At 44.0% G+C, this 27677-nt stretch overlaps 1 protein-coding gene and 1 pseudogene across 1 annotated transcript; one reads left to right on the forward strand and one right to left on the reverse strand.

The window, feature by feature from the left end:
• Positions 1–2319: 2319 nt before the first annotated feature.
• LOC135562549 (claudin-4-like) lies at positions 2320–10421 on the reverse strand (annotated as a pseudogene).
• An 8410-nt stretch (positions 10422–18831) lies between these two features.
• On the forward strand, positions 18832–26413 carry LOC115147084 (claudin-4-like). The gene has a single exon (XM_065004922.1). The coding sequence runs from the start codon at positions 23192–23194 to the stop codon at positions 24128–24130; it is 939 nt and encodes a 312-aa protein (XP_064860994.1). The 5' UTR covers positions 18832–23191; the 3' UTR covers positions 24131–26413.
• Positions 26414–27677: the final 1264 nt, after the last annotated feature.

Here is a 27677-nt window from a genome sequence, read left to right on the forward strand (position 1 = left end):
ACCCACCGGTCCCGGTTCCCCCGCCGCCACGACTTGTTGATGGGGAACCCACCTTTTCTGTCAATCGTATTTTGGACTCTAGAAGGAGGGGACGCGGATTCCAGTACCTGGTGGACTGGGAGGGTTACGGCCCGGAGGAGAGAAGTTGGGTACCTGCTAGGGACATTCTGGATCACTCCCTTATCGATGATTTCAATCGACAGGTAAATTCGCCTGGGAACGCCAAGAGGCGTTCCTAGGGGGGGTATTGTCACGGTTCATGAATCCACTGCCTCCTTTTCCTTTTCTCTCTCTCTCTCTCTCTCTCTCTCCCGTGTTTGTGTGGGCGTGGTTCCCAATCTCGGCCTGATTGTCTGCGCCAGCTGGAATCACTTATCTTCCCTTTATATGTTCTGTAACCAGTGTTTCTTGTTGTCAGATCGTTGTTACTTCCCTGAGGTTGTGTCGTGTGTCCGTACTCATCTCTCGCCGCCCTTGTGTGGATTATCTGCTGTGCTCCTTCCTACCCATCCGGACACTCTCCCCTGGGTTTCTCAGCACGCTCACATAGGAGGATGCGCCCTAGTCCCTGGGTCGGATTCCGTCTGAGTACAGTCTGTCTGTCCTGTTGCTGCTGTAACCTGTATTCATTAAACCATCGTTGCTTGCATCTTGCATCCGCCTCTGTATTGTTACAGCGAGGGCCAGCCAACGAGAGCGTACAGGTCGCAATGGTGGGTAGTATATGGGGCTTTGGTGACAAAACGGATAGCACTGTGATAGACTGCATCCAATTTGTTGAGTAGGGTATTGGAGGCTATTTTGTAAATGACATCGCCAAAGTCGAGGATTGGTAGGATGGTCAATTTTACAAGGGTATGTTTGGCAGCATGAGTGAAGGATGCTTTGTTGCGAAATAGGAAGCCAATTCTAGATTTAACTTTGGATTGGAGATGTTTGATATGGGTCTGGAAGGAGAGTTTACAGTCTAACCAGACACCTAAGTATTTGTAGTTGTCCACGTATTCTAAGTCAGAGCCGTCCAGAGTAGTGATGTTGGACAGGCGGGTAGGTGCAGGTAGCGATCGGTTGAAGAGCATGCATTTAGTTTTACTTGTATTTAAGAGCAATTGGAGGCCACGGAAGGAGAGTTGTATGGCATTGAAGCTTGCCTGGAGGGTTGTTAACACAGTGTCCAAAGAAGGGCCGGAAGTATACAGAATGGTGTCGTCTGCGTAGAGGTGGATCAGAGACTCACCAGCAGCAAGAGCGACCTCATTGATGTATACAGAGAAGAGAGTCGGTCAAGAATTGAACCCTGTGGCACCCCCATAGAGACTGCCAGAGGTCCGGACAGCAGACCCTCCGATTTGACACACTGAACTCTATCAGAGAAGTAGTTGGTGAACCAGGCGAGGCAATCATTTGAGAAACCAAGGCTGTCGAGTCTGCCGATGAGGATGCGGTGGTTGACAGAGTCGAAAGCCTTGGCCAGATCAATGAATACGGCTGCACAGTAATGTTTCTTATCGATGGCGGTTAAGATATCGTTTAGGACCTTGAGCGTGGCTGAGGTGCACCCATGACCAGCTCTGAAACCAGATTGCATAGCAGAGAAGGTATGGTGAGATTCGAAATGGTCGGTAATCTGTTTGTTGACTTGGCTTTCGAAGACCTTAGAAAGGCATGGTAGGATAGATATAGGTCTGTAGCAGTTTGGGTCAAGAGTGTCCCCCCCTTTGAAGAGGGGGATGACCGCAGCTGCTTTCCAATCTTTGGGAATCTCAGATGACACGAAAGAGAGGTTGAACAGGCTAGTAATAGGGGTGGCAACAATTTCGGCAGATAATTTTAGAAAGAAAGGGTCCAGATTGTCTAGCCCGGCTGATTTGTAGGGATCCAGATTTTTCAGCTCTTTCAGAACTTCAGCTGAATGGATTTGGGAGAAGGAGAAATGGGGAAGGCTTGGGCGAGTTGCTGTTGGGGGTGCAGTGCTGTTGAGGGAGTTAAGGCAATAAATAGGCCATGGTGGCGAAGAAATGACAATGTAGCAATTAAACACAGGAATGGTAGATGTGCAGAAGATGATGTGCATGTAGAGATACTGGGGTGCAAAGGAGCAAGATAAATAAATAAACACAGCATGGGGATGAGGTAGATAGATGGGCTGTTTACAGATGGGCTACGTACAGGTACAGTGATCTGTGAGCTGCTCTGACAGCTGGTACTTAAAGCTAGTGAGGGAGATATGAGTCTCCAGCTTCAGTGATTTTTGCAGTTCATTCCAGTCATTGGCAGCAGAGAACTGGAAGGAAAGGCGACCAAAGGCTAGTAGTCTGGCTAGTTCCTCTTGAAAATGCAGTAGCCCTGTCTGGTCCCTCCTATCAGGAGCATGGAGGCGGACCAGCTACTCAACTCAGCTAAAACAATCAGGTCGTATCGGATAAACCAGACAAGATATGTGAGCTGCAGGTGGACATCCATTATCAAGTAATGGAAAACCTCAAATTCAGTGGTGAGCTGCAGTATAATGGCCAGGATGAAGAATATTGCAACGATAAACCTGGCCTTGACCCTTGTCCTGTAAATCTTGATGCAGTTACAGCACCTGGTCCCAAATATGGACCCCATCACTCCTAGATCTCCCAGGAAGGAGGAGATGGAGGTGATCGTCATCAGAACCATCCATACGTCCATATATTGGGATTCAGGATAATTCCCTACAGAGATATAACAGGCCACTAGGTAGACTATACATCCAAAGATTCCCACAGTGATGCACAGTATGACCCTCCGATCAGGAGCAGGGTGGCCGCCACCCAGCCGAAGTACAGCGAGGCCCCCAATAGTGTCTTTCTTTCGATCTGCGTGGAATGGTCGATGATTGATATTGCTACCAAGAAAACAGGGATGAGGATGATAATTCCGGCCAAGATTAATTGTATTTCAGCTAAATTTATCAACTTGTCCTGAGACGTTTCGTCTTTGACGCAGTTGGCTCACTTGGCACCGACCATGGAGACCACGACCCCCAGAACCCCCAGGATGATGGCAGTGAGGATCATGGCTCTGGCGGCCTGCAGAACATCGGGCAAATACCACCCAATGGAGTTGTACACCTCACACCGTGTATCTCCCACGCCTTGGGTCACACAGCTCATCCACAGGCCGTACAAGACCACACCTGTGTTGGTAAAGTTAGTTGCTATGAAGGTTGTCTCTATTCAGGTGGGGAGAGCACAGATCACGACTGCCAGTATTAATCCTAGGACTCCCATGGCGATGCCCACGACCTCCCCCATTTACACGATATCCATGCCCATCAAAATGCCTGACTGTCTCGCTCAGCTGATTCGTTCACTCCGAAGTTTGTGATAAAGTAATTTATATGTTTAAAGTAATGACTAAAGAATTCCCCCCTGAAACGTATAAGACTATGTGAAATGTATTCTAATTATAAGATGATGTGAAATGTATTAGAATTATAAGACTATAATCCAATAATGTATGTGTGAGACAAGTTAAGGGTGAGAAATGGATGGTTGAGAAAACAAAGGACAATTGAACTACACATGACCTGGTTGTAACTCTGACAACTGATAACAGGACAGAGGGCCTTTCCAAGGCCCCTCTAATCTAGGGAGGACAGGCACGGGGAGAAACTGCCAGGCCGGTGGGGATAAGAGTTATAAAATGACTGTGTATGCATTGTTTGACTTCAGAGCTCTCTGGATAAACTACAACTAACCTTTTGCAGAATCTTAGTCTTTGCGTAATTATTATTAAACCCAGAGTCTTACAAACCTCGAGAATTGGTCAAAGCTTAAATTATTGTTTAGTTATCATCATTATCATCATTGGGGTGGAAAATCTCGTGACAGGTTGTTGATCAGTAACTAGGGGCAACATCCCCCCTAGACCCCGAAGCCTGTTCTGAGGGGCAATGATAAAGGGGCTGGGCCTCATAGTACACATCAATAGATTGAAACTATATGCTGAAAAACCCTTGATTTTGAAATAAATCATTGTAAGGTTGGGTTGATGTACTGAAATGAACCATACAATGGACTAAATAGACTAATGATTACTGTTTCATTGACAAGGCTTGAAATAATTCTACACTATGATATACTGTATGTTTCAGTTAGAAGGTCCCGATCACTGACTGTAGGCTTGTTGGTGATGTAGTGAACATAAACAGGAAATGCACAACAGCAACCAGATAACGCTTTGCAGTCAGATACAATTATTTTATTTAAACATATTTAACAGGGTTAAAAATCAACTACTGACTCAAATCTTTCTCCACTTAAATTCATCAATTTTTTGTCCCATTTTATAGAAACTTAAAGAGACGTTTTAATATGGGCATAAGAAACATTGAGAATTTAACCCTTCATTGCAGATTCTCCTCAGGAATTTCTCCTCGCAGTCTAAATGAACTGAATATTTGTCATAAACTCCTCTGTGACCTGTTAATGACAATGTAGAAAAATACCAATGACATGATTACTGTAATCAGGTTGTAACCTTCGTATGCTTGCAATGTGCAATGATAGAAAAGTACTTGGTAATGAAGATGTACTGCTTTACTTCTCAGGCTGAGAACTGCCTGCATCTATTGATAGTCACGTAGCCACAAGGCCGAGATGTTCCGAAAGCAGCAAATGCGTCTGAGACTACACAGGTGTGGTTGATGGCTAATAGCAGAGTGAGAAACCACAGTCTAGACATGTTTTTCTCATCTTAGATACGTTGTACCTAATCCAATGTATCAATGTTAAGGTATGATTGACAGTAGGTTGTCCACACCAACTAGTATAAGGAGTGTTGTCTCCTGTTTCGCCACACAGATCTATACTCTAGACTACTGAGCTATTCTGTATGTGAATCTCTGTCTGCAATTGCATTTTATTACTAAAGACTTTAATACCAAGATTCCTGTGTCTGTGTCATCTATCTGGAAGACTTTAATACCAAGAGTCATGTGTCATCTATCTGAAGGAAACTTACATCACTCCTTGGAAAGGACCACCCAACATCCACGACCTCCACCATTTCCACAATATCCATGCCCATCAAAATGCTGTCTCCCTGACTGCATCTTGCTCAGCTGATTCGCTCACTCCGAAGTTTGTCCCTGATGTCTTCTGTAAGAATGGAGAGCTGATCCACTCAGAAGACCTCTATAACTACTCGATGCGGTGATGTCACTTAAATATGTTGTCATGGAACATAAATCCTATTAACGCGTATGTGGGGCAGTATGTGGTTGTGACCCAAATGGGTGAAAAACTTTACTCAGTTTCAAACTCATCAAACAGCATTGTGTAACAATATGGAATGTTGAGATCCAACCTAGAATTAACCACAAATGACCAAATAGGTATATATAGGTATATAATAACTATACAAAAATGTTGTAGGTATGAGATTAATGAAAGTTTCCCAATCTGAGTTGGGTTTAAGACGTAATAACACCTGTTTTAGTCTTCCCTCAACCCAATACTTCCTAATCGTAACCATTAGTGGGGAAAATGCTAAAGTGACCTGTGATCAGCAACTAGGAGCAACTTTACACTACGCACCAAAGCCTGTTCTGAGGGGCAATGATAGAGGGACTGGAGCTCATAGTGTAAATCAATAGATTGAAACTATATGCTGAAAAACCCTTGAGTGTGAAATAAATAATTGTAATGTTGGATTCATGGACTGAAATGAACAATATAATACACTACATAGACTAATGATTACTGTTTCATTGACAAGGCTTGAAATAATTCTACACTCTGATCTACTGAATGTTTCAGTCAGTAGGTCCCAGACACTGACTGTATAGTCGTGGCTAAAAGTTTTGAGAATGACACAAATATTCATTTTCACAAAGTCTGCTGCCTCAGTTTGTATGATGGCAATTTGCATATACTCCAGAATGTTATGAAGAGTGATCAGATGAATTGCAGTTAATTGCAAAGTCCCTATTTGCCATGCAAATTAACTGAATCCCCCAAAAACATTTCCACTGCATTTCAGCACTGCCACAAAAGGACCAGCTGACATCATGTCAGTGATTCTCTCGTTAACACAGCTGTGAGTGTTGACAAGGACAAGGCTGGAGATCATTCTGTCATGCTGATTCCAGTTTCAGAATATGACCATATTTCCCATATTTCCCAGCTTATTATTATTGAAGTAATCGCAAAAGAACAGGCCTTACTTTAGTGCATTTTTCACCCTGCCAGCTCCTATTAGTTGTATTGAGCACATACTTGCCTTCCAAAGATTCTATTCCCAGCTTATTGTTCAACGTCACAATGCCAGCCTCGCTATTGTTGGCAATGAGACCAGCTCACATTGTTTTATAGTTAAAATGTAAACAACAAAAATAATATTGGAACTCTGCGGTCTTCCCATTGTTTCCTATGGAAGAAATATAGGCATGTCTGTCTATTTCGTCAAATATCTTGCAATGTGTATATTTTGATATTTTTCAAGTCGGACACCATTTTAATCATGAGAATCTCCTTTTTCTAATTATGTAAGCCTGTGCAGCTAGCTCGGTTGTCATCAAATGCTAGCCCCAAAATACTTTTTGCCCTTGGAACGTTGAGAACCCCCCCATTGTTTTCCTATGGAGAGGCATGCTGGTCTATTTCGCCAAATATCATACTGCGTATATTTCGTTTTTTTCAAGTCGGGTGTAACCGGTGTGAAATGGCAGCTAGTTAGCGGGGTGTAACCGGTGTGAAATGGCTAGCTAGTTAGCGGGGTGTAACCGGTGTGAAATGGCTAGCTAGTTAGCGGGGTGTAACTGGTGTGAAATGGCTAGCTAGTTAGCGGGGTGTAACCAGTGTGAAATAGCTAGCTAGTTAGCGGGGTGTAACCGGTGTGAAATATCTAGCTATTTAGCAGGGTGTAACTGGTGTGAAATGGCTAGCTAGTTAGTTGGGTGTAACCGGTGTGAAATGGCTAGCTAGTTAGTGGGGTGTAACCAGTGTGAAATGGCTAGCTAGTTAGTGGGGTGTAACCGGTGTGAAATGGCTAGCTAGTTAGCGGGGTGTAACCGGTGTGAAATGGCTAGCTAGTTAGCGGGGTGCATGGTAATAGCATTTCAATAGGTGACGTCACTAGCTCTGAGACCTTGAAGTAGTTGTTCAACTTGCTCTACAAAGGCCGTGGCTTTTGTGTAGCGATGGGTAACGATGCTTCGAGGGTGGCTGTTGTCTCTGTGTGCAGAGAGTCCCTGGTTTCGAGCCCAGGTAGGGGCGAGGAGAGGGACGGAAGCAAAACTGTTACACGGGCACCATTTTAATCAGGAGAATCTCCTCTTTGTAATTATGTAAGTCTGGGCAGTGAGCTCGTTTGTCATCGATCACTAGACCAGAAATGTTTTCATTAAGTAGACATAAGCACAGATGACACCATCGAGGTGCGGATGTTTACTTTCTACACAAGTTGTTTTATTCCAGTTTCGTCCGATAAACAGATTGTAATGGTAAAATAAAAAGGGATACATTTTTTACGGAATTTTAAGCATCACTCCAGTCAAAACAAGCTCTGCGAACGTTCGATTCCATTAATCTGCATTGGGCTCACGCTAGTGTTCCAGTAACCAGCGTTCTTGTTTTAAGCAGATTTTTCAGCCTTTGGTGAATTTTGACTCGCTCTGTGTCCAGCCTACAGATAGCCAGAGTGAATTTACGAAAGCACCCGAATGTCCATTGAGAAAGCACAACGACTATACCATTTAGCTAAGCTAAGAATGATGAGAATAATCAAGTCAATAAACGTTGGGTAGTTAGATAGCCTATAGTTAATATACTGGCAAGTTTGATGTATACAGTTGAAGTCGGAAGTTTACATACACCTTAGCCAAATACATTTAAACACAGTTTTTCACAATTCCTGACATTTAATCCTAGTACAAATTCCCTGTCTTAGGTCAGTTAGGTTCACCACCTTATTTTAAGAATGTGAAATGTCAGAATAGTAGAGAGAATGATTTAATTCAGCTTCTGTTTCTTTCATCAGATTCCCAGTGGGTCAGGAGTTTACATACACTCAATTAGTATTTGGTAGCATTGCCTTTAAATTGTTTATCTTGGGTCAAACTTGGGTTTAACTTGGGTCAAAGCCTTCCACAAGCTTCCCACAATAAGTTGGATGAATTTTGGCCCATTCCTCCTGACAGAGCTGGTGTAACTGAGTCAGGTTTGTAGTTCTATGGGATTGAGGTCAGGTCTTTGTGATGGCCACTCCAATACCTTGACTTTGTTGTCCTTAAGCCATTTTGCCACAACTTTGGAAGTATGCTTGGGGTCATTGTCCATTTGGAAGACCCATTTGAGACCAGACTTTAACTTCCTGACTGATGTTTTGAGATGTTGCTTCAATATATCCACATAATTTCACATAATGCAATCTATTTTTTGAAGTGCACCAGTCCCTCCTGCAGCAAAGCACCCCCACAACATGATGCTGCCACCCCCATGCTTCGCGGTTGGGATGGTGTTCTTCGGCTTGCAAGCTTCCTCCTTTTTCCGTCAAACATAACGATGATCATTATGGCCAAACAGTTCTATTTTTGTTTCATCAGACCAGAGTACATTCCTCCAAAAAGTACAATCTTTTTCCAGATGTGCAGTTGCAAACCTTTGTCTGGCTTTTTATGGTAGTTTTGGAGCAGTGGCTTCTTCCTTGCTAAAATTTCAGGTTATGTCGATATAGGACTCATTTTTACTGTGGATATAGATACTTTGTGCAGGTTTCCTCCAGCATCTTCACAAGTTCTTCACAAGGTTTTGCTGTTGTTCTGGGATTTATTTGTACTTTTCGCACCAAAGTACGTTCATCTTTAGGACACAGAACATATCTCCTTCCTGAGCGGTAGGACGGCTGCTTGGTCCCATGATGTTTATACTTGTGTACTATTGTTTGTACAGGTGAACGTGGTACCTTCAGGCGTTTGGAAATTTCTCCCAAGGATGAACCAGACTTGTGAAGGTCAACAATTTTTTTTCTGAGGTCTTGGCTGATTTCTTTTGATTTTCCCATGATGACAAGCAAAGAGGCATTGAGTTTGAAGGTAGGCCTTCAATTCATCCACAGGTATACCTCCAATTGACTCAAATTATGTCAATTAGCCTATCAGAAGCTTCTAAAGCCATGACATAATTTTCTGGAATTTTACAAGCTGTTTAAAGGCACAGTCAACTTAATGTATGTAATCTCCTGACCCACTGGACTTGTGATACAATGAATTATAAGTGAAATACAATGGGGCCACAGTGTCTCCTGACCCCTCCTGTCTCAGCCTCCAGTATTTCTGCTGCAGTAGTTTATGTGTCGGGGGGCTTGGGTCAGTCTGTTTTATCTGGAGTATTTCTCCTGTCTTATCCGGTGTCCTGTGTGAATTTAAGTATGCTCTCTCTAATTCTCTCTTTCTCTCTTTCTTTCTCTCTCGGAGGACCAGAGCCCTAGGACCATGCCTCAGGACTACCTGGCATGATAACTCCTTGCTGTCCCCAGGCCACCTGGCCGTGCTGCTGCTCCAGTTTCAACTGTTCTGCCTGCAGCTATGGAATCCTGTTCACGTGCTACCTGTCCCAGACATGCTGTTTTCAACTCTCTAGAGACAGCAGGAGTGGTAGAGATACTCTCAATGATCGGCTATGAAAAGCCAACTGACATTTACACCTGAGGTGCTGACTTGTTGCACCCTCGACAACTACTGTGATTATTACTATTTGACCATGCTGGTCATTTATGAACATCTTGGCCATGTTTTGTTATAATCTCCACCCGGCACAGCCAGAAGAGGACTGGCCACCCCTCAAAGCCTGGTTCCTCTCTACTTTTCTTCCTAGGTTTTGGCCTTTCTAGGGAGTTTTTCCTAGCCACCATGCTTCTACATCTGCATTGCTTGTTGTTTGGGGTTTTAGGCTGGGATATCAGCTGATGTAAGAAGGGCTATATAAATATATTTGATTTGATTTGAAATAATCTGTCTGTAAACAATTGTTGGAAAAATTAGGTGTGTCATGCACAAAGTAGATGTCCTAACCGACTTGCCAAAACTATAGTTTGTTAAAAAGAAATTTGTGGAGTGGTTGAGATACAAGTTTTAATGACTCCAACCTAGTGTATGTACATTTCAGCTGTAACTACTAACGGTAAGTAGCTAGCTAACATACCGGTACATACTGCTGTAATATTATGCTATGTGGTTCGTAAGGACAGCTAACAAATTGTCAGGTAACTTATTTGAAAAGTCATTACTTTATTACATTGTAGCAAGCTACCCCTTGGTCGTTAGGGCAAATCTGGTATGTTTATTTTTTTAACCTCTATTTAACTAGGCAAGTCAGTTAAGAACAAATTCTTATTTTCAATGACGGCCTAGGAACAGTGGGTTCAGGGGCAGAACGACAGATTTGTACCTTGTCAGCTCGGAGTCACTAGGCTACCCTGCCGCCCCATGTGATAGAAGGGGGGTTCACACCTAGCTCGGCTGTTAGAATATTCTTTAGTAAAGGTTGAATGGTCTATTGTTCAGCTATTAGCCCCCCTCCCCAACTTTCCCTCTTCCATGCGTCATCATTCTGCTCCTGAGTGGCTCGCTTGTGGGCGTGCTGGCAGGATGTGGCAGCATCTTCAGTTGTGCATCAATAATTCTGTATACAGTAGCACGTTTGTATGAAGGTGTGGTTATTCACAGGCAAATTGTTATATGCCATGGAGGTACATTTGTGTCTTTTTGTCGAGAGCAAAACCTTTTTTATATTCAATCAAAAATCATTTTTCCGACACAAAGGAAGTCAAAGCGGACACCTACGCATCTCAGGTGTGCAGCAATGGGCTGTGTTGAAGATGGCATCTCAGGTGTGCAGCAATGGGCTGTATTGAAGATGGCATCTCAGGTGTGCAGCAATGGGCAGTATTGAAGATGGCATCTCAGGTGTGCAGCAATGGGCTGTATTGAAGATGGCATCTCAGGTGTGCAGCAATGGGCTGTATTGAAGATGGCATCTCAGGTGTGCAGCAATGGACTGTATTGAAGATGGCATCTCAGGTGTGCAGCAATGGGCTGTATTGAAGATGGCATCTCAGGTGTGCAGCAATGGGCTGTATTGAAGATGGCATCTCAGGTGTGCAGCAATGGGCTGTGTTGAAGATGGCATCTCAGGTGTGCAGCAATGGGCTGTATTGAAGATGGCATCTCAGGTGTGCAGCAATGGGCTGTATTGAAGATGGCATCTCAGGTGTGCAGCAATGGGCTGTATTGAAGATGGCATCTCAGGTGTGCAGCAATGGGCTGTATTGAAGATGGCATCTCAGGTGTGCAGCAATGGGCTGTGTTGAAGATGGCATCTCGGGTGTGCAGCAATGGGCTGTGTTGAAGATGGCATCTCAGGTGTGGAGCAATGGGCTGTGTTGAAGATGGCATCTCAGGTGTGCAGCAATGGGCTGTGTTGAAGATGGCATCTCAGGTGTGCAGCAATGGGCTGTGTTGAAGATGGCATCTCAGGTGTGCAGCAATGGGCTGTGTTGAAGATGGCATCTCAGGTGTGCAGCAATGGGCTGTGTTGAAAATGGCATCTCAGGTGTGCAGCAATGGGCTGTGTTGACGGATCCTAAAAATGACATCTGCTACTTTTGATTGAACGCTCATATCTCAGTTATTGTTTTCATATCAATAAAATATCATCTGTTTTCTTTACTTTCAGAGAGCGTGCTGATCAAGTGGTTCGAAAATGTAGATATTGCCAAATGTTCACTCTCTGAGGAACAGGCCATGGAAGCTTTATTGCTGGCAAAAGTGTCCATAACCAGAGGTAATTAAACTGTTCTGTGTCCTTTTTCTCCATCTCTGCCTGTCTTGTTGTACATGGAAACTGTCTCACATGCATTCATTTGAGATGTCAGCTGCTAATTTTCAGATTTACCCCACATAAACACAGCCATTTTCACTGGACTATCTGTTGCTATATGTTGCTGCCAAGTCATGATTTCCCTGGGGGTTAGCCTTGCAATAACCAAGTGGTGAGACACATAGCTCTCTATATTTAAATATTTCAGATACACTTCGATAGGTGTCTGCGTCACATACAGTATCTTCTATTGACATTATCTTATATTGTTTGTCCTCATGTGTCTGTTTTCAGCATAAAGTACTCTGTAGCCACTTAGTGTGGACACCAGGTGAGACCACACACACACAATAACTGTCACACCCTGACCTTAGTGTTCTTTGTTTTCCTTGTTATTTTGGTTAGGTCAGGGTGTGACATGGGTGATTTATGTTTCGACTTGTCTAGGGGTTTTGTATGTTTATGGGGCTATATGCCCTTTCTAGGTAAAGTGTATGTCTATGGTTGCCTAGATTGTTTCTCAATTAGAGGCAGCTGTCTATCGTTGTCTCTGATTGGTAACCATATTTAGGCAGCCATATTCTGTGGGTACTTTGTGGGTGATTGTCTATGTCAGTTGCTTGTGTCAGCACAGTTCTCTTTATAGCTTCACGGTCGTTATTCGTTTATTGTTTTGTATAGTTTGTATTTCAGTGTTCAGTGCTTTCTTTTTATTAAAGTATCATCATGAACACATACCACGCTGCATTTTGGTCCGCTTCTTACGACGATCGTGACAGAATCATCCACCAAAACAGGACCAAGCAGCGTGGTGACAGGCAGCGGCAGGAGGAGCAGCGCAATCAGGACATATGGACTTGGGAGGAGATACTGGATGGAGATGGACCCTGGACGCAGCCGGGGGAATATCGCCGCCCCAAGGCGGAGCTGGAGGCAGCCAAAGCGGAGAGGCGGTGGTTTGAAGAGGCAGCACGGAAGCAGGGCTGGAAGCCCGAGAGGCAGCCCCAAAAATGTCTTGGGGGGGACACACGGGGAGTGTGGCTAAGGCAGGTAGGAGACCTGCGCCAGCTTCCCGTGCTTACCGGAGTGAGAGAGGGCGTCGTATTGGTCAGGTCAGACACCGTATTATGCGGTGGAGCGCACGGTGTCCCCAGTACACATGCTTAGCCCAGTGCGGTACATCCCAGCTCCTCTTATCGGCCGGGCAAGGTTGAGCATCGAACCAGGTGCCATGAAGCCGGCTCTACGCATCTGGTCTCCAGTGCGTCTCCTTGGGCCGGCATACATGGCACCAGCCTTACGCATGGTGTCCCGGGTCGCCTGCACAGCCCAGTGCGGGCGATTCCTCCTTGCCGCACTGGGCGGGCTACAGCGAGCATTCAACCAGTTAAGGTTGGGCAGGCTCGGTGCTCGAGACCTCCAGTACGCCTTCTCGGGCCGGTCTATCTGGTGCCATCTCCACGCACCAGCCCTCCGGTGGCAGTCCCCCGCACTAGGCTTCCTGTGTGTGTCCAGAGCCCAGTACTCCCTGTTCCTCCTCCTTGCACTCGCCCTGAGGTGCATGTCCTTGGCCCAGTACCACCAGTGCCGGCAACACGCGTCAGGCCTACAGTGCGCCTCGTCTGTCCAGCGCTGCCAGAGCCTTCTTCCTGCCCAGCGCCGCCAGAGTCTCCCGTCTGTCCTGAGCCGCCAGAGTCTCCCGTCTGTCCTGAGCCGCCAGAGTCTCCCGTCTGTCCTGAGCCGCCAGAGTCTCCCGTCTGTCCTGAGCCGCCAGAGTCTCCCGTCTGTCCTGAGCCGCCAGAGTGTCCCGTCTGTCCTGAGCCGCCAGTCTGCCAGGAGCCGCCAGAGCCGCCAGTCTGCCAGGAGCCGCCAGAGCCGCCAGTCTGCCAGGAGCCGCCAGAGCCACCAGTCAGCCAGGAGCCGCCAGTCAGCCAGGATCCGCAAGAGCCACCAGTCAGCCAGGATCCGCCAGAGCCGCCAGGATCCGCCAGAGCCAGTCAGCCAGGATCCGCCAGAGCCGCCAGTCAGCCAGGATCCGCCAGAGCCGCCAGTCAGCCAGGATCCGCCAGAGCCGCCAGTCAGCCAGGATCCGCCAGAGCCGCCAGTCAGCCAGGATCCGCCAGAGCCGCCAGTCAGCCAGGATCCACCAGAGCCACCAGTCAGCCAGGATCCGCCCCTCAGTCCGGAGCTGCCTCTCAGTCCAGTGGGGCCCTTTAGGAGGGTCGCCGTTCCTAGGAGGCCACAAAAACGGACTAAGACTATGGTGGAGTGGGGTCCACGTCCCGCCACCGTATGGGTTTAGGTGTGCGGCCGGGAGTCCGCACCTTTGGGGGGGGGGTACTGTCACACCCTGACCTTAGTGTGCTTTGTTTTCCTTGTTATTGTGGTTATGTCAGAGTGTGACATGGGTGATGTATGTTGTTTTTCGTCTTGTCTAGGGGTTTTGTATGTTTATGGGGCTAATACCTTTCTAGGTAATGTGTATGTCTATGGTTGCCTAGATTGGTTCTCAATTAGAGGCAGCTGTCTATCGTTGTCTCTGATTGGTAACCATATTTAGGCAGCCATATTCTGTGGGCACTTTGTGGGTGATTGTCTATGTCAGTTGCTTGTGTCAGCACAGTGCTCTTAATAGCTTCACGGTTGTTATTTGTTTATTGTTTTGTATAGTTTGTATTTCAGTGTTCAGTGCATTCTATTATTAAAGTATCATCATGAACACATACCACGCTGCATTTTGGTCCACTTCTTACGACGATCGTGACAGTCTCTCTTCTTCACTTCATCCCTCTCCCCCTTCTCCCTAAATCCTCTAGGTTATATCAGCTGTTTGGGTGAACCGTCATTTTTTTATTTTTTATTATCATTTATTTTTTATTTTTTTACCTTTATTTTACTAGGCAAGTCAGTTAAGAACAAATTCTTATTTTCAATGACGGCCTAGGAACAGTGGGTTAACTGCCTGTTCAGGGGCAGAACGACAGATTTGTACCTTGTCAGCTCGGGGAATTAGTCATAACTTGCTAAATACTTGCTAAATATACTTTGACGAAAAAATATGCACAAACGTTTGTCTCTACATTAACATATTCCTCTCAATTTTACATGTTTTGCTTGACTCGTTATAACGACTTACATTTGGTTTCACTGTAATGTTTTGTCAGCCATCTTCTTTGAAGAACGCCACCAGGCAAGGTTGGCTCGCATCAAAATTCATCGTTGGAACCACTCATATAAAAACCTTGGGAACCAAATGCATAATGAGTGCTCTAACTCCCCTTTGTGGTGTTCTGGAGCAATGAAGCTACGACGGTGGGTAGCTCTACGTCCCGCAGTGCTCGCAACTTAACGGAGGAGCCACTGTAGGAGAATGTAACACATTAGATCTGGTAAAAGATGGTACAGCTTTTTTTTGTAACATAATCTTTGAAATGCAAGAGAAAAGCCATAATGTATTATTCCAGCCCAGGTGCAATTTACATTATGGCTACTAGATGGCAGCAGTGTATGTGCAAAGTTCTAGACTGATCCAATTAACTAAATGTGCCTAATTTGTTTATTAATATATTTTCATGGTCAAACCTGTGCAGTCTCCTCAAACAATAGCATGGAATTATTTCACTGTAATAGCTACTGTAAATTGGACAGTTCAGTTAGATTAACAAGATTTTAAGCTTTTTGTCAATATCAGATATGTCTATGTCCTGGAAAATATTCTTGTTACTTACAACCTCATGCTAATCTCATTAGCCTACGTTAGCGCAACCGTCCCGCAGGAACCAAGTTTTAAAGACAAGGTGGAACAATAACTATGTTGTTTCACACCTATTTGGTCCCTTCCAATATTCTAACATTGAACAGATAGGATAGAGGCCATTTTTCATCCTAGAATTAAATATAGAATCACAATTACCGGATCCCAATGGTTTTTATAACAAGAAAGTTCAGCTTCTTGACAGAGATGTTAGCGGGAGGTTGATTTAGACATTGTCGAGTCTTCCCTCAACCAAATCCTAACTGTAAGCGTGAGTGGGGAAAATGCTAAACTGACCCAAGATCAGCAACTAGGGGCAACTTTACCCTCCATCCGTTCTGAAAATCTGGTCATTGACCAGGTCCTGCCGTGTAGTTCTGGGCTGATCCCTTACCTTCCTCATGATCATTGATGCCCCACGAGGTGAGATCTTGCATGGAGCCTCAGACTGAGGGTGATTGACCGTCATCTTGAACTTCTTCCATTTTCTAATAATTGTGCCAACAGTTGTTGCCTTCTCACCAAGCTGCTTGCCTATTGTCCTGTAGCCCATCCCAGCCTTGTGCAGGTCTACAATTGTATCCCTGATGTCCTTACACAGCTGTCTGGTCTTGTCCATTGTGGAGAGGTTGGAGTATGTTTGATTGAGTGTGTGGACAGGTGTCTTTTATACAGGTAACGAGTTCAAACACGTGCAGTTAATACAGGTAATGAGTGGAGAACAGGAGGGATTCTTAAAGAAAAACTAACAGGTCTGTGAGAGCCGGAATTCTTACTGGTTGGTAGGTGATCAAATACTTATTGCATGCAATAAAATGCAAATTAATTACTTATAAATCATACAATGTGATTTTATGGAATTTTGTTTTAGATTCCATCTCTCACAGTTGAAAAGTACCTATGATAAAAATTACAGGCCTCTACATGCTCTGTAAGTAGGAAACACTGCCGATTTTGCAGGTTAACAAATACTTGTTCTCCCCACTGTATATTAACCTCCCACGAACATCTGGGCCAGAAGCTGTACTTTCTTGTTACAAACATAATGGGGATCCAATAATTGTGAATTTATATTTAATTCTATGATGAAAAATGGTCTCAATCCTATCTGTTCAATGTTAGAATATTGGAAAGGACCAGATAGGTGTGAAAGCAACATAGTTATTGTTCCACCTTGTCTTTAACAGGTCAAAGAGGAGATTATGAAACATTGTGTTCAAATATTCAGTTAATTTAGACCCTGATGAGAAGTTACTGATGAGACTCTGCAATGAAGGGACATTTTCTGACTGTTTCCTCTCTGATGTTCTATACCTGTATTAATACTTCTCTTTATGTTTCTTTAAAATGGGATGAATTTAAGTGGAGATTAATTGAATCAGAGGTTGATTGCTTAACCCTGTTAAAGATGTTCAAATAAAAAACATATCTGACTGCAAAGTGTTTCCTGGTTGCTGCTGTGCATTTCCTGTTTATGTTCACCACATTAACCACAAGCCTACAGTCAGTGACTGGGAACTTCTGACTGAACCATATATCATAATGTAGAATTATTTCAAGCCATGTCCAAGAAACTGTTATCATTAGTAAATATAGTCTATTGTATAGTTACTTTCAGTCCATGAATCCAACCTTACAATTACTTATTTCAAACTTAAATGTTTTTCAGCATGTAGTTTCAATCTCACTGAATGTCACTAGCGTCTCCCTCAAGTTTGTCTCAACCACATACTGACCCACATCTCAATGAATAGGTTGTTTCACTGGCAAAAGTTAACAATATTGCTATATTGCACAAGGTCCCCTAAGACTTTTTGAAGACTATGAAGCTTAATTCAGTTCTCTGCATTTATTTTGAAAAACACTGGGTTATGGTAACATAAGATAATAAAATATACTAGTGATGGAATTTAATTGAGCCAGTGTGCAGACTGGCTACCTTCAAATCAAATTCAATTTGTCACGTGCCGAATGCAACAGGTGGACAGGTAGACCTTACAAATTTACAACATCGCCACCTGTCATGTAACCTGGGACCTGACCTGGGACCTGTTGCAGTGTCAGGTCTACGACTACATGCTGGCCTTAACCCAGGATCAGCCGCCGTCAGAGCCATGGCCATCATCTTCTGGGTACTGGGAGTATCCATATTCGGTGCCAAGTGCACCAACAGTATCAAGAACAAAAAGTCCAAGGCCAAAGTAATGATCATCTCCAGAATGATCTTCATCCTGGCTGTAATCCTGGTGCTCGTTCCTGTCTCCTGGACGGCCAGCACCATTTGGGGGAGTTGGGGGTCTCGCTCTACATCTGCTGGGAGGCTGCGGCCCTGCTCCTGATAATGGGGGTCATACTGTGGAGCTCCTACCCTCTAGTGATATTGAAGTCAGGTTTCTGGGAGCGTTTGGATAGATAGTCTCCCTAGTGCCCTGTGTTGTCTATATAGTAGTTTTTTATGTACCCCCCCCCCCCCCCCCCAGTGGGGTCAAATGGGCTCCTATGATGATCACTTCCATCTCCTACATCCTAGGAACTCTAGGTGCTGTAACTGCATTAAGAGTAAAAGGCCCAGGATCAAAGTCAAGTTTATCAGTGGAACATTCTTTATCCTGGCTGGTATCCTCCAGCTCTCCACTCTCTTCTTGGTTGACCATTACATGATACAGAATATCCCATACCTGCTGGATCATTTTGGGTGTTTTGGGTTACTTGGCTGAATTCAGTAGGTGGTCCTCCTCCATGCTCCTGATAGGAGGGACTATACTCTGCTGCTGCATCTTCAAGAGGAACCAGCCAGACTCAACGACGACTCAATCAACCTCCCGCTAACAGCCCTGTCTTCAACAGGTCATAGAGGAGTTATGTCACATTGTGGTGGGACCATAGTATGGTGCAGGTGCTGCTGCTACTGCTTTAAGAAAGACATTCCCAACTTAACACACTTAAATTCCATCACTAGTATCTTTTTACGATATCATGTTGCCATAGCCCAGTGTTTCTCAACATAAGTGCACAGAATTGAAATGAGCTTCATAGTCTTAAAAAAGTCATAAGTCAGCATATGCAACATTGCCATAATGCTTACAACTGCCAGGTCAGCAACAAAACAGTTGGGGTAGAAATAGGCTGGACTAGAAACTCACTAGTCCTCTAGAAACTAACAACCACAGATTTCACCACATCTGTACAGATTGTGTTTCCATGGCAGCAGATGACGTCAAGCACCCCTTAGCTTGCTTCTGACTGGCCGGCCTCTCTAGTCTCACAGAAGAACTCTGCAACAATCGTCTGTGACAAAAGAACGTTGAACAATCTGCTGTTGTTGAACTAAAGTTGCAAAGACTGAAGCTCTAGGCCTGTAGAATCCAGGATCTTCTCTGGAAGTATAACATCTCCACTGTTCTGGAATCTCTTTGTTAAGTCACATCCTCGTTCTTCCAGGAAATGCAGGTGCAGTAGAGAGAGATGCACCCAAGGAGCCATCATCTTGATGGGCATGGAGATGGATGGATTGTCTCCATAGTGCCCTGTGCTTTGTTTACATCGGGAGTGATGGACTTTCCACAGTACAGAGGCCAGTCTGGTTCAGCCTCGGTGAATAGCATTAACATATACACGGACACAGTGACTGAGTTCATCAGGAAGTGTATAGTGGATGTTGTGCACACTGTGACTATGAAAACCTACCCAAACAGAAAACTATGGATAAATGGCAGCATTCGCGCAAAACTGAAAGCAAAACCACTGCATTTAACCACGGCAAGGTGACTGGGAATAAGGTTGAATACAAACATTGCATTTATGTCGTCTGTAAGGCAATCAAACAGGCAAACGTCAGTACAGAGACAAAGTGGTGTCGCAATTCAACAGCTCAGACACAAGACTTACGTGGCAGGGACTACAGACAATCACGGATTACAAAGGGAAAACCAGCCACGTCGCAGACACCGACGTCTTGTTCTCGGACAAGCTAAACCTTCTTCACCAGCTTTGAAGATAACACAGTGCCACCAACGTAGCCTGCTCCCGAGGACTGTGGGCTCTCGTTGTCCGTGGCCAACGTGAGTAAGACATTTAAGCATGTTAACCCTCGCATGGCCGCATCCTCAGGGCATGCGCAGGCCAACTAGCTGGAGTGTTTACGGACATATTCAATCTCTCCTTATCCCATTCTGCTGTCCCCACTTTCTTCATGATTTCCACCATTGTTCCTGTACCCAAGGAAGCAAAGCTAATTGAACTAAATGACCATCATCCCGTAGCACTCACTTCTGTCATCATGAAGATCATATGACCTCTATCTTACCTGACAGCATAGACCCACTTCAATTTGCATACCGCCCAAATAGATCCACAGACGACGCAATCACCATCGCACTGCACACTGCACACTGCACACTGCCCTACTCAATCTGGACAAGAGGAATAACTATGTAAGAATGCTGTTCATTGACTACAGCTCAGCCTAAAACACCATAGTACCCTCAAAGCTCATCATTAAGCTCGGGGCCCTGGTTCTGAACCCCGCCCTGTGCAACTGGGTACTGGACTTCCTGATGGGCTGCCCCCAGGTGGTGAAGATAGGAAACAACACCTCTATTATGGTGATCCTCAACACAGGGGCCCCGTGCTCAGCCCACTCCTGTACTTCCTGTTCACCCATGACTGTGTAGCCATGCACACCTCCAACTCAATCATCAACTTTGCAGACAACACAACAGTAGTTGGCCTGAATACCAACAATGACAACACAGCCTACAGGGAGGAAGTGAGGGAACTCAGTGTGGTGTCAGGAAAACAACCTCTCACTCAACGTCAACAAAACGAAGGAGCTGATTGTGGACTTCAGGAGACAGCAGAGGGAGCATGCCCCCATCCACATCGATGGGACTGCAGTGGAGAAGGTGAAAAGCTTCAAGTTCCTCGGCGTACACATCACTGACAATCTAAAAAAGTCCACCCACACAGACAGTGTGGTGAAGAAGGCCTAATATCTTTAAACCTACTATGGCCTATTTATTGCCTTACCTCCTCACGCCATTTGCACACACTGTATATAGACATTATATTTTCTATTAACTCTGTGTTGTGTTTTGTGTCGCACTGCTTCGCTTTCTCTTGGCCAGGTCGCAGTTGTATATGAGAACTCGTTCTCAGGTAGCCTACCTGGTTAAATAAAGGTGTTCTCAGCTAGCCTACCTGGTTAAATAAAGGTGTTCTCAGCTAGCCTACCTGGTTAAATAAAGGTGTTCTCAGCTAGCCTACCTGGTTAAATAAAGGTGTTCTCAGCTAGCCTACCTGGTTAAATAAAGGTGTTCTCAGCTAGCCTACCTGGTTAAATAAAGGTGTTCTCAGCTAGCCTAGCTGGTTAAATTTTTAAAAATGAAATACATTTGAAAAACAACCCCTGCAGCGGTTTCGTTCACCAATCCGTCTGTTGTCAGGTGGTAAATGACTAAGTAAGTATTGGTGCTGTTTGAATCCTTTCATCTGTTTAGAAATGTGAATGAACATATAAACCCACACAGATGAAGTTCAAGGAACAGGTCATACTGGTTCAGGTGTACACAGGTGCTGTACCTCCCTCTTCTTCCCTGACGACATGCAGCCCTCCACACTCCATTACATTTCAACCATATTCCAATATAATTGCTGTTCTTTTTCAAATTTGCTGCCTTCGTACTTCAATTAACTTAGTGTTTAGAATTGAACCAGCAACATAATTCAGTGTTTTTAAAAACATTTATATTTGTATTTTAAGAACATATAACAAAGCTATATATCCATGACTGCAGACATGTAAGACACTTCTGTTAACCCTCTATAACAACAGTGAACTGTTCTTTCCTCATCTCTGGACTGTGTAAATATGATGTGTGTGGAACCTGTTTTACAGCATGGCTGGAATGCAGACAGATAGTGAAGAGAAGAGAGATGCTGTAGCTGTGTACCAAATGCTACCCTATTTCCTATATAGTGCACTACTTTCGACCAAGGCTCTGGATGGAGTGCACTATGTAGGGAATAGGGTGCCATTTGGAATGTAGATACAGGGCGTGTCATCCAGCACAGTCAAATCAAGTACAATATTATTTGTCACATGCTTCACAAACAACAATGCGGAGAGAAATGGTTTAGTAGAAAAATTGAAAAATAATAACACGAGGAATAAATACACAATGATAACGTGGCTATTTACACAGGGTACCAGTGCTGAGTCCATGTGCAGGTATCATGGTGATCATGTGATCACATACACACTGTGTGCCTTTGGGTTCAGTTTGGTTCATCAGTAAAAAGGTAATCCCTAGAACTGCTCTGTCTGTAACTCCCCTGTCTGTTATTCCTCTGTCTGTAACTCTCCTGTCTGTTACTCCTCTGTCTGTTACTCCTCTGTCTGTTACTCCTCTGTCTGTTACTCTCCTGTCAATTCCTGCCTGTTACTCCTCTGTCTGTTACTCCTCTGTCTGTTACTCTCCTGTCAATTAATCCCCTGTCTGTTACTCCTCTGTCTGTTACTCTTCTGTCTGTTACTCTCCTGTCTGTTACTCTCCTGTCTGTTACTCCCCTGTCTTTTACCCTGTCTATAACTACCCCTTTCTGCTCTCTGTTCATCTGTCTTTGCAGGAGATTTTATTCGTAATTTTTGCTAAACCATAAGACAAACATCTGCATTTGTAAAGCACTACTCTTCACCTCAAAGGACTTCACATATCCTAGGGTTCTATTTTAACAAATCTAACACAATGGTACATTATGTGACTGCATTGGGCAGGACAAAAAAAGCTTTCATTGATGGGAGTGGCGGCTATGCTTGGTGTTTAATCAAATGAAATGAAAAATAAGCAATCTGATTTTTAAAACCAAAATAATATTTCTAAATAGGATGGGGTCACAAGCTAAATTTAATAAATGTCATCTCTTGTTCCATGGCACTGGTGCTCACGTGGGCCTACAGGTCTTTACACATAACATTTACACTTCTGTACAAAATACTAGGCTCCTGTCAGTTGTATTGTGGCCTATGTGCGAGACACATTCTCAAAAACATCTGCCGTAGATATGGCATTACAGAAGGACTGAATAGTTTGGAGGAGCACGTCTTGAGTGCTGATCTTGGGTCAGTTTAGCATTTTCCCCACTAATGGTTAAGGTTAGGATTGGGTTGAGGGAAGACTAAAACAGGTTTTACTATATCTTTAGCCCAACTCAAAATGAGAATTTTCAATTTTCATCACTTCCCTACAACATTTTTGGATAGTTATTATATTATAATTATCCCTATTTGGTAATTATTGGTTTATTGTAGGTTGGATCTCAACATTCCACATTGTTACACAATGCTGTTTGATGAGTTTTAACTTATCAGAGTTTTTAACACATTTGGGTCGAAACCACATCCTGCCCCACATCTGTGTTAATAGGATTTATGTTTCCATGACAACATATTTAAGTGACATCACAACATTGAGCAGTTATAGAGGTCTTCTGAATGGCTCAGCTCTCCAATCTTACATAAGACCTCAGCAACGAGCTTCAGAGTGAACAAATCTGCTGAGCGAGACGAAGTCAAGGAGACAGCATTTTGATGGGCATGGATATCATAGAAATGGTGGAGGTCGTGGGCATCGCCCTGGGAGTCATAGGATTAATACCAACCATCGCGGTCTGTACTCTCCCTACCGGGATAGTGACAACCATCATACAGGCTAATGTTGCCAACACAGAGGTGGTCTTGTACGGCCTGTGGATGAGCTGTGTGACCCAAAGCACGGGAAAGACACAGTGTGAGGTGTTCAACTCCATGAGGTATTTGCACCACTTTCTGCAGCCTGCCAGAGCCATGATCCTCAGTGCCATCATCCTGGGGGTTCTGGGGGCCATATTCTTCATGGTCGGAGCCAAGTGCACCAACTGCATCAAAGACAAAACATCTCAGGCCAAGTTGATAATTATTGCTGGAATACTTTTCATTGGTGCCGGAAGTCTTATCCTCATCACTGTTTCCTTGGTAGCAATATTTATCATCATCGACTTCCCCATGTGGATCGAAGGAAAGCCTGAGCTGGGGGCCTCGCTGTACTTCGGCTGGGTGGCGGCTGCCCTGCTCCTGATTGGAGGGGTCATACTGGGCATCACTGTGGGAGTGTTTGGGTGGATGATGGGAATCTTTGGATGGATAGTCTCCCTAGTGCCCTGTGCTCTCTCTATATTGCTCCCATTCAGTTTTTCTCCTGAGCCCCCCTATAGGGACATATGGATGGTTCTGATGACAACCTCCATCTCCTCCATCCTGGGAGCTCTAGGAGTGATGGGCTCCATCTTTGGGACCAGGTGCTGTAACTGCATCAAGAGTAACAGGGTCAAGGCCAGGTTCATCGTTGGAACATTCTTCATCCTGGCTGGTATCCTGCAGCTCACCACTGTGTTTTTGGTTGACCATTACTTAAGAACGGATGTCCACCTGCAGCTCAACCCATTCGTCCTGTTTAGAGACACAATTTCCCTAGTTAATATTGCCTGCTAACATTAATTTATTTTAACTAAATATGCAGGTTTAAAATATATACTTGTGTATTGATTTTAAGAAAGGCATTGATGTTTATGGTTAGGTACATTGGTGCAACGTGAATGCGCTTGTTAAATCATCACCAGTTTGGCGAAGTAGGCTGTGATTCGATGATAAATTAACAGGCACCGCATTGATTATTTGCAATGCAGGACAAGCTAGTTAAACTAGTAATATCATCAACCATGTGTAGTTAACTAGTGATTATGTGAAGATTGATTGTTTTTTATAAGATAAATGTAATGCTTGCTAGCAACTCACCTTGGCTACTTGCTGCACTCGCGTAACAGGTGGTCAGCCTGCCACGCAGTCTCCTTGTGGGGTGCAATGTAATCGGCCATAATCGAAGTTCAAAAATGCTGATTACTGATTGTTATGAAAACTTGAAATCGGCCCTAATTAATTGGCCCATCCGATTAATCGGTAGACCTCTACTCCGCATACCTGATGATAACTGACAACTGCAAGTAGACTGGTGGCACCATAGGTCCAAGAGCAGGGGGGCAATTTTTACCTTCTGGGGCCTGGACTTTTCCCTTATCTGTTAACCTAACCAGGAAAACTCAAGTGTGTCCCACTTGTTGTTGATTCTTCACAAAAAGATACAGTTTTATATCTTTATGTTTGAAGCCTGAAATGTGGCAAAAGGTCGCAAAGTTCAAGGGGGCCGAATACTTTCGCAAGGCACTGTATGTGTTTTTGTCTAGGGTTTTTGTACATCTATGGGGTTTTGGTTTGTCTAGGTAAATATAGGTCTATGGTGGCCTGAATTGGTTCCCAATCAGAGGCAGCTGTTTATCGTTGTCTCTGATTGGGGATCCTATTTAGGTTGCCATTTTACATGTTGGTTTTGTGGGTTATTGTCTATGTGTAGTTTCCTGTCAGCACTCGGTTTATATTCGTGTTGTTATTTAGTGTTCTTTCTTTATTAAAGGAAGTATGTCTTCATATCACGCTGCGCCTTTGTCTCATCAATACGACGAACGTGACACTGCTTGAGAACATCCCTGTTACTTTCTCGATGTGTCGCACAGTCTGAATACACAGACCTTCGTCTTGATCGATGTAGGTTTTTCTCAGAAGTTTGAGCCTGATGTGGGCATTTACATGCTGCCTGCTGAACGATCAATGTTCTTCGGGTCTCTGTACTCACCTTTCGACCAGAGTTGACCATTCTGGCGGAGAAAACTGCACACTCGTGCTGGTAGCTAGCTAGCTATTGAAGTTAACAAGGCAAATTTTAATACATTTCACAAACTGGACACAAAAATAGTTATAAGTTATAAGTTATAAAACCAAGAAAATTATTTTATAATATACTTCCTCTCTCCTGTAAATTGAAAAAAATCTTTTGAATTGAATAATATGTAATAAATGCTCGACTATCACTTTTCACTCTTAATCTCTATCCAACAATGTCACCAAGACTCTCAACACAGAACCCCCATAATGCTCTGTGGCACAATCCCAATACAACTCACAAGGTTCATTCTCTGATACTAATTCTATGATTGGATGGAAAACATGTCTATTCACACAGCAAAAGTTTTTGATTGAATGGATGAATTCCTCCGGAAGTGGTCATAATGACCATTTATGTCTATGGAACCGTGTGAGGCCTACGAGCCTCCTAGGTTTTGTACTGAAGTCAATGTAGCCAGAGGAGGATGGAAGCTAGCTGTCCTCCGGATACACCATGGTGCTACCCCAGACAGAGCAGATGAAATTACTGTAGACCTTCATTGCAAAACAGTGTATTTTTTAATAAATGATTTGGTGACATATAAATATATTTAAACAGCTGTATCTAAAAAGGATAACTTTCTTAATGTTTCACTATTTCCATTTTTATGACATTTCACTGAGGAGGATGGTCCTCCCCTTCCTAATCTGAAGAGCCTCCACTGTGTTCAATGTTATAATATTGTAAGGGACCAGACAGGTGTTAAAGCAACATAGTTATTGTTCCACCTTGTCTTTAACAGGTCAAAGAGGAGTTTATGACATATTGTGATCAAATATTCAGTTAATTTAGACCCTGATGAGAAGTTACTGATGAGACTCTGCAATGAAGGGACATATTCTGACTGTTTCCTCTCTGATGTCATATACCAGTATTGACACTTCTCTTTATGCTTCTTTAAAATGGGATGAATTTAAGTGGAGATGAATTGAATCAGAGGTTGATTGTTTAATCCTGTTAAAGATGTTCAAATTAAAAACGTATCTGATAGCAAAGTGTTTCCTGGTTGCTGCTGTGCATTTCCTGTTCATGTTAACCACGTTAATCACACACCTACAGTCAGTTACAGGGACCTTCTGAACAAAATCATAGTGTGTAATTATTTCAACCATGTTTATGAAACTGTTATCATTCGTCAATTTAGTCTATTGTATAGTTCATTTCAGTCCATGGATCGAAACTTAAATTATTTCTTTCACACTCAAGGGTTTTTCAGCATGTAGTTTAAATCTAACTGAATGCCACTAGCATCTCTGCTAAGTGTCAACCACATACCGCCCCACATCTGAACGGATACGTTGTTTCCTTTGCAGAAGTTAGCAATATGGCAATATTGCACAAGATCCCCTAAGACTTTTTGAAGACTATGAAGCTTAATTCAGTTCTGTGCATTTATATTGCAAAACACTGGGTTATGTTAACATAAGATCATATAATATACTAGTGATGGAATTTAATTGAGCCAGTGTGCAGTCTGGCTACCTTCAAATCAATTAAAAATGTCATTTGTCACATGTGCTGAATACAACAGGTGTAGTAGGCCTTACAACATTGTCACCTCTCATGTAACCTGGGACCTGGGACCAGGGACCTGACCTGGGACCTGATGCAGTGTAAGGTCTACAACTCCATGCTGGCCTTAACCCAGAACCTGCAGGCTGACTGAGCCATGACCATCATCGCCATCATCGTCTGTGTTTTGGGAGTCTCCATAGTCAGGGCCAAGTGCACCAATTACATAAATAACAAAAAGCAATGATCATTTCCAGAATGATCTTCATCCTGGCTGTAATCCTGGTGCTCGCTCCTGTCTCCTGGACGGCCAGCACCATTTGGGGGAGTTGGGGGTCTCGCTCTACATCTGCTGGGAGGCAGCGGCCCTGCTCCTGGTTATGGGGGTCGTACTGTGCAGCTCCTGCCCACCTAGTGAGATTGAGCCATGTTTCTGGGAGCCTTTGGATGGATGGTCTCCCAAGTGCCCTGTGTTGTCTATTTAATAGTTTCTTATGGACCCACCAGTGGGGTCATATGGGCTCTGATCACGATCACCTTCTTCTCCTACATCCTGGGAACTCTAGGAGTGATGAGGTCCATCTTTGGGACCAGGTGCTGTAACTGCATCAAGAGTAAAAGGACCAGGATCAAAGTCAAGTTTATCAGTGGAACATTCTTTATCCTGGCTGGTATCCTCCAGCTCTCCACTCTCTTCTTTGTGTACCATTACATGATACAGAATATCCCATACCTGCTGGATCATTTTGG

Source organism: Oncorhynchus nerka, linkage group LG19 (assembly GCF_034236695.1).
Source record: "Oncorhynchus nerka isolate Pitt River linkage group LG19, Oner_Uvic_2.0, whole genome shotgun sequence".
In the NCBI taxonomy this organism is placed as follows: Eukaryota; Metazoa; Chordata; class Actinopteri; order Salmoniformes; family Salmonidae; genus Oncorhynchus; species Oncorhynchus nerka.